This window comes from Magnolia sinica, chromosome 2 (assembly GCF_029962835.1).
Source record: "Magnolia sinica isolate HGM2019 chromosome 2, MsV1, whole genome shotgun sequence".
NCBI classification, from domain to species: domain Eukaryota; kingdom Viridiplantae; phylum Streptophyta; class Magnoliopsida; order Magnoliales; family Magnoliaceae; genus Magnolia; species Magnolia sinica.
This window is the reverse complement of record NC_080574.1, coordinates 8850042-8858379: the sequence shown is the minus strand read 5'-3', so window position 1 is coordinate 8858379 and position 8338 is coordinate 8850042. Positions and strand designations below refer to the sequence as shown.

Sequence of the window (8338 nt, the reverse complement as noted above, 5' to 3'; positions counted from 1 at the left end):
ATTTAAGGGGTTGTGAACTCGTTTTTAGTGATCAATTAATCAATTTCGAATTTCGTAGAATTTATTTTTATTTTCTGTTTTCTTTCCTCATAGATTCGAAAAGTCTCTGTGAGGAGTCCAGAGAAGCTCCGTGGATTCAGAGTAGTTATCCTCATCATGTTCATCCCTACGTCACTATGGGTACTCAAACCCTTGGCCCGGTGTTGAAACTCCTGAGGGTCTACCACCAGAGAAAGAGTTAAGACCCTTCTTCTTGACCTTGATTTTGCACGGGATGGAATGTCTGAAACGTGCTCCTATACCGACGTGGCCTTTAATTGTTACTCATTTTTATCCAAAGAGAACTTAAACATCACGGCTCTTCGAAGAAATAATCTATTCACTCTGTATTTTGGGCATGGCATAATGGTATCAAATATTCCAGGAACTACCTATATAATTGATATGGTACTATCAGATTTTGGTACAAACATCTCCTCAGCTAGAGGATCTGCACATTAAACTCAGGCTATCAGTTAATATAAGTGGGGCTATGTCCATTGATCTCATCATTGGTCTGGTGGGCCCCACTGCGGATGAACAATGCCCCGAAGTTCTTCGACATTGAAGGATACTAGCTTAATATGAGATGCTGTTGCGTTGTTACGGGGAAGATGTTTCATATATGGTCCATCTACAGAAGGCCCAACAGATGGACGGTCCGGATTGCTGAATCATGGTCGTAGTTTATAAAGCATGTGCGTGATCATGCCCCAAGTACTTGCGCATGTTTTTTCAGCAATTAATAGATCGTCACTGCTTCCATCATCTTAGTCTACACCAAAAGTAAAATGTTGCAGGTATCACCTAGCATTGAAGGACGGTTGGTGGGAGTCCACTACCATTTTAACATGCAATTTTTCAAAAACTAATTTGAAATGGGGGGATAAGATTCCCGCCAACGTTGCTGTATGGTAGGAGATGCTAGTGCATGCACTCCTAGTGTACCGTTTCCGCATGAAGCGCAATCAAGTCAAGTCAATAAACCAATCCTCCTGTCTTTCTTATATGGTATGATTATAAACATACCCTCTCATTTTACTTTTTACAGATACCTCCCTACGTTCTACGGATTTGTTGTCAACTCTCCCTACAGGTAACTTTGAGCAATTGACTATTTAATCCCAATCTCATAGGCAAGGAAACGGATTGGCTACTCCCCCTGAGACCAGCCCGGTGGCTGATGGTCGGTGCTCTGTGGGTCCCACCATGATGTATATGTTTCATCCATTTTGTTCATCCATTTTTACAGATCATTTTAGGACTTGATACAAAAAATAAGTGGGATATAAATCTCAGGTGGACCACCCCACAGGAAAAAATAGTGATTGGATATCCATCATTAAAATCCTCCTAAGGCCCACTGTACTGTTTATTTGACATCCAATCTGTTGATTAGGTCATAAAGACCCAGATGAAGGGAAAATAACAAAGATCAGCTTGATCCAAAAGTATTTCTGCCCCCAAAATTTTTTTAATGGTCGGCGTTTATTCAATACTGTTTCATGTAATATGGTCCACTTGATCTCATCCTATGAAATGATCTATCAAAATAGATGAACGGCATGGATGAAACACATACATAATGGTGGGGCCCACAGAGCACAGACCCCCAGCCATCGGCAGGTGGCAGGGGGAGTAGCCAATCCGTTTCCACCGAACTAGTTGTAGATGTATGGGCCCAACGCTGTGTCTGTATGCCATCCAACCAGTTAAGCATGGTCACTTCACCATGAAGATTGGACACTCTAAGAATCAGGCTGATCTAATCATCAGGCGGCCCATATAATAATTAGATAGGCCTGATTTTGAGCATCTGATATATATATATGCAGTGACTCTGCTGGATGGGTTCGATATGCTTTATACGTAAGGATGGGACCCACATATAAGCCAAGCGAACTGCTCAAGACGTGGATATTGCTGTCATCCAGTACAAATTTCTTTTAACATCTCTAACGGAGGGAGGTAATTGCAATATTGGTACGGTGTTTACAGCTATCCCTTATTATATATAGACCAGCCTGGGTTGCAAGAGTTCACCAGCAGCCTCCCTTTTTTTCTCTCCTTGTAATAAACCAATCATGCGTTCTTTAGGAGCCCGGAAACCTCATGTGGTATGCATACCATACCCAGCCCAAGGCCACATCAACCCCATCCTACAACTAGCCAAGCTCCTCCATTTTAGAGGCTTTTACATCACCTTTGTCAATACCGAGTTCAACCACCAGCGCCTGGTGAGGTCTAGAGGTCCAGACTCCGTCAAGGGCTTTGATGATTTCCGATTCGAGACCATACCCGATGGCTTACCACTGCTCGATCAGGACCGCACACAAGACCTCCCAACCCTATGCTATTCCATTAGGAAGAATTGCCACCCTCCATTCCTCAATCTCTTGAAGAAGATCAACGCCACGCTGAACATGCCCCCTGTCACCTGCATCATTTCTGACGGTGTCATGAGCTTTACTCTACAGGCAGCTGAAGAGCTGGGCATCCCTGAATATGTTTTCTTTACACAGAGCGCGTGCGGTTTAATGGGCTACCTTCATTACAGCGAGCTCATCGAAAGAGGCTATATACCATTGAAAGGTACATAACCAGTATCCTTCCTTTGTTGATGATGATGCATGTTGCAATTTAAGGCCGTGTTTGGCTGCCAAAGTGGAGTAAATTGCAATCATTCAGTTCTAAGCAAGAATCTCTCTATGAATGCCAGGGATTGAAATAACGATTGAATATGATACAACGTCATAACATGTCCGGTATGTTTTCTTTAAATAGATTCTGACCATTTTTGTGTGTTTGGCAGATGAGAGTTACTTTACTAATGGATATCTCGACACTCGAATCGATTGGATTCCAGGGCTGAAAGATATTACACTAAGGGAATTGCCAAGTTACATTAGAACGACAAATCGCGATGATATCATGCTAAATTATGACTTAGAAAATGTGACGAATGCAGCTAGGGCTAAGGGTGTAATCCTCAACACGTTCGAGGATTTGGAAGGCAGCGTTCTTGATGCGATCAGATCCAAGTTCTCATTTCAGACCTATACTATAGGTCCTTTACTGCTACTTAGTCACCAGATATCCCAAAGCCCATCCAAGTCGATCGGATCGAATTTGTGGAAAGTAGATACTAGTTGTCTAGAATGGCTGGACACGAAGGAGCCCAGATCAGTCCTTTATGTGAATTTTGGGAGCATTGCGGTGATGACGGCGTACCAGATAAGGGAGTTTGCTTGGGGACTTGCGAATAGCAAGATTCCATTCTTGTGGATCATTCGGCCAGATCTTGTGATGGGTGAATTGGCAATTTTGCCAGAGGACTTCATTGAGGAGACTAAAGGGAGGTGCCTGCTGGCAGGATGGTGTGCTCAAGAGCAAGTTCTTGCACACCCTTCAGTAGGAGGGTTCCTAACTCATTGTGGTTGGAATTCGACTATCGAAAGCATATGCAATGGGGTGCCCATGATATGCTGGCCATTCTTTGCTGAGCAACAGATGAATTGCCGGTTCAACTGCACCGAGTGGAGGATCGGAATGGAGATTGATGATAACGTGAAAGGAGATAAAGTGGAAGCATTGGTTAGGGAATTGATGGAAGGAGAGAAGGGGAAGGAGATGAAGAAAAAGGTCATGGAGTGGAAGGAGCGTGCTGAGAATGCTACACAACCGGGAGGCTCTTCGTACGAGAATTTGGACAAATTGGTCAATGAAATTCTTCTTGATAACCGCTGATGACCGTCGATCATGGACCCTTACGGCATGATTTCTTCTTCTTTGAAATATGCGTGGGACTTTAGAGCATGTGGCGTGTGCTGATGCATAGCATGTTATTGTCGTTGTTTTCAAAATACTTGTATGAGATTATGCATCCCAAATTCACGTAAGGATCAAAGGTTTTCACTTTCCACGAGAAAAAATTAGTACTGTAGACTTCCCTTTTGATGCTTTTTTTTTTTTATGACTGAAAACATATTGTTACTGAAGTAAAATTTAAAAGTATAGAAAGAGAGTTTTGAATAAAAATACTCTTGATTTTTAGGATAAATGTTAAGACTCAAATATTGCATAATTTTCGCCATTTATATCTTGGTTTTATGAACATAAATCATCTTAATATTCTATTTTACTCATGTATGTGTTGCAAGGTGAATTTAAAAGCTTGGATTGAAAAAGGTGTTAAAAAGTAAGAATTTGATGCTCAAATTCACCAAGGCAATGGATGGATCTTAGGAGATCAAGATTGAAGAATTCACATGCCAAAGATCCAAGAAAACCAAGCGAGGAATGAAGAGAATCGAAAATTTGAAGTGAAGAATCTTGAAATCGTCCTAAAAAAGTGTATTTTGAAGTTGTGAAGTTTATTTTGGAAAACTGCGTAGCAGAAAGTCTGTTTTAAACGAACTATGCAGCGAGAAGTCTATTTTGGAAAAATACGTATATTTGAGGCGTTTTCTAGGGTTTTCAACTTTGTACGAAGTTTGGAGTTCCCTACTTATAAATAGGGCCTCCTAGGGCATTCTAAAGCATCATTAAAAGCATTAAAGAGCAATATTTAGGGTTTTTTAAAGGGTTTTTAGTTTTATTAAAGCTTTATAAGTTGTTTCTTTCCTTTTAGATCTTTTCTATTTGCAATTTTTCTTCTTTCTTTCTTGTTGCTTTTTATTTCTGCAATTTAATTATGTTTTTCTAAGTTCCCTCTAGCCCAAGCTAGAAGGGAAGCACATGGGTTTAATATTTCTTTAAATTATGATGATTGATTGTTTTAATGATGAGAATAATGGTGTATGCATATTATCTATTATTTAGGTTTTGTTTTTATCCTCTTGTAAGATCCATATGTTTCCATCATATGAGATTTACATTGATGGATAGGCTTACCCTAGATTAATCAGATTTCTTAGATAGGAGATGTTCTCAACCTGTTATATTTCTTTGATATTCATTATCCTATAGATATTGAATACTTAAAATCACTGGCGCTTGAGAATATATGTCAATGGTGCAAATCTATTATTTTCTAATCTTTTATATCATTTATTAAAATATTTAAAGTGTTTTATTTTCCGATTAGGTGACCATAGTGCTCGGATCCTAGTTGTGTTATCCAAGTCATCATGATTTTGGAACATTAATTTATGTGTGGAACTTTGAAGCTTGGGTGTTTTTTATTCAATTGAATTACATCCATTCAAAAATCCAAAAATCAAATCATCAGTTTAGTTTTTATTACTTATTTTGTTTTGCATTTGATTTTTCCTTCTCGCAATTCATCTCCTGTAGGATCGACCCTGTATTCACGGGATATTACTTATGAACCTCTGCACTTGGAGGAAGCAATCAAGTTTTGGCGCCGTTGTTGGGGAGAGACCGAGATAGATCGGATCTGTGCAAGATAGCCAAGGTAAGTTTTCTTCTAACTGACCGGATTTTCCATAGATTTTTTTATTTTTTTATTTTTATTTTTTTCTTATTTTCTTTTTCTTTGAAAATAAATTCGATTGGGACTTTCAAGCACTAACTATGACATAAGGTTGCCCTGCTTGGGATTTTATCACCCAAGTGCTATGGTTGTCCTATAGTTGCTGTTTGATCACAAAGATCATCCACTGAATCTATTTTCCATATTAGCATAGTTTAATTTCTGCATTAGTTTTACTTTTATTTATTTATTTATTTTTTTATTTTGCTTTGTGGATTGAACCCTCATGGTCGGCTCTGCCGCCTGGGTTGTTGATTTATTTTGCTTTGTGGACTGAACCCTCATGGTCGGCTCTGCCGCCTGGGTTGTTGATTTAAGTTTTTATTTTTATTTTAAGTATCATACTTGCGATTTGAATTAGTGGTATTTGTTGTGTGGTGTGGATGGTTTATGTCCCGTTGGAGTAGGGATCAAAACAATCGACTCTCCTCTGAAGGGGGACTAGTTCCAGGCCTTGATCATTCACTTAGAAGAGGCACTCAATATCACTTGGATTCCATGGCAGACCCAATTGATAATCCAAATCCAAATCTGCCAAATCCAACTATAAATCAAAATAATCCTCCTCTTGAGGATGAAAATGAAGTTCATAGGAATGTGTTAAACCAACCACGGACTTTACGTGAACATTTACACCCTGAGAGATCAACTTTACCATCTTGTATAGTGTTCCCTGCTCACACAGGGAACATTGATTTTAAACCAGGTGTGATTCAATTGATTCCTAAATTTCATGGCTTAGATTCTGAAAGCCCCTACTTGCACCTCAAGGACTTTGAGGAAGTAATTGCAACGTTACAAGTAAACAATGGCAATAGGGATGTACTTAAGCTTAGGTTATTCTCATTTTCTCTAAAGGATCGGGCCAAAGCATGGCTCAACTCTCTAAGACCTAATACCATCACTTCATGGCAAGCCTTAAGTAGAGAGTTTTTGAAAAAGTTCTTTCCCGAGCACAAAACAAATGCACTAAAACAAGAAATCATGTCATTCTCCCAAAAGGGGAATGAACTATTTTTTCAAGCTTGGGAGCGCTTCAAAGACATTCTAATTACTTGTCCACATCATGGTTATGAACCATGGCACGTGATTGATGCTTTCCGAAAGGGGCTCACCATGGATACCCGTCAGTTCATAGAGATGATGTGTGGTGGAACCTTTCTTGACAAAGATCATAATGAGGCTTGGGATTTTCTAGATATGTTAGCAGAGAATACTCAGACATGGGATGTCTCTGCTAAATCAGACCAAACTAGACCCATTCCTAGAGAGAAAGCGGGAATGTATGTCCTAAGAGAGGAAGACGACCTTAATGCAAAATTCACATTGGCTAGAAAGGTCGAAGCTTTGGAAATTAGGAAGATTGATATGGTTAAAGCAAACACTTCCTTAGGTAATTTTTGTAGCATTTGTGGTGGTACAGACCATGACACAAAGGATTGTCCAATAATCTCAGTTGTACAAAATATCACGCATGAGCATGATCAAGCAAATGCTATAAATAATTACCAAAGGTCAGTTATGCAACCATTGGGAAACACGTACAATCCAAATTGGCGTAACCATCCTAATCTTAGTCGGAGGAATGGACTACAAATTAATGTGCCCAATGCACCTCAAATGCCTCCACAAAATAACTTCTTTGGGGCACCTAATAATGCACCATATGTGCCCCGCCAAAGCGATCATCTGTGGAAGATGCATTGACCACATTTATGAACTCTCAAGCTCAAATGAATCAGTCTCTAATCCAATCAAATCAGGAATTAAAGACAGTTGTGGCTAGGATTGAGACTCAACTAAATGCTAGGGAAAAAGGCACCCTTCCTTCTCAACCTGTGCCAAACCCTAGAAACACACATTTCATTGGAGACTCAAATTCAAGTGAGCTACATCATGAACAAGCTAAGGCCATCATTACCTTGAGAAGTGGAAAAGAGGTCGATAACAAGATAATGCAACAGGTAGAAATACCAGAGGATGAGCCACTGTCTCAAGCAAATGATGAACCGACTATGGTTCAAGAGCCACAACAAAGAAAGGATAAAGAGACTAAGTCATATGAGCCTCCAGTTCCGTTCCCATCTAGACTTCGGAATCCAACTGTCCCCATGAAATATCAAGAGGTGTTGGATGTGCTCCAAAAGGTTACTGTCAATATTCCTCTACTTGATGCCATTAGACAAATTCCATCATATGCTAAATATCTCAAGGATTTGTGCACTGTAAAAAGGAAATTAAATGTGCACAAAAAGGCCTTCCTTACTGAGAAAGTGAGTGCTATAATTCAACAAAGGGTTGTACCCAAATACAAAGACCCGGGAAGTCCCACTATTCCTTGTATTATTGGGAATTTTCAAATTGAACATGCTTTGTTAGATTTGGGTGCAAGTGTCAACTTAGTACCTTATTCGGTTTACAAACAAATGGGGTTAGGCGAGCTTAAACCAACCACGATTACACTCCAACTCGCTGACCGCTCTATTAAGGTACCAAGGGGAATTTTAGAGGACGTGCTAGTCCAAGTGGAGAAATTCTACTTCCCCGTGAATTTTATTGTACTAGACACTGAACCATGTATAAATGCTAGCGCTCAAGTTCCCATCATTTTAGGCCGCCCATTCCTAGCAACTTCAAATGCAATCATAAATTGCAGGAATGGAATGATGAACTTGTCTTTTGGTAACATGACTCTAGAGCTAAATATTTTCAATCTATGTAAGCAGCCCATTGATAATAATGAGATCCATGAGCTGAATTTCATGGACTGCTTGATAGAAGAAGAGGAATTGGAACCTAGTCTGA

The 8338-nt window shown here is 39.6% G+C and overlaps 1 protein-coding gene and 1 non-coding gene across 2 annotated transcripts; one reads left to right on the top strand and one right to left on the bottom strand.

The window, feature by feature from the left end:
* Nucleotides 1-2001: 2001 nt before the first annotated feature.
* Nucleotides 2002-3938, top strand: LOC131233947 (7-deoxyloganetin glucosyltransferase-like). Its single transcript, XM_058230843.1, has 2 exons — nt 2002-2631; nt 2852-3938. Exons 1-2 carry the CDS (start codon nt 2124-2126, stop codon nt 3784-3786), a joined length of 1443 nt encoding a protein of 480 aa, XP_058086826.1. The 5' UTR covers nt 2002-2123; the 3' UTR covers nt 3787-3938.
* Nucleotides 3939-6499: 2561 nt separating this feature from the next.
* On the bottom strand, nt 6500-6606 carry LOC131238307 (small nucleolar RNA R71). Its single transcript, XR_009167710.1, has one exon. It is a non-coding gene; the product is annotated as a small nucleolar RNA R71 (small nucleolar RNA).
* Between the last annotated feature and the right edge of the window lie 1732 nt (nt 6607-8338).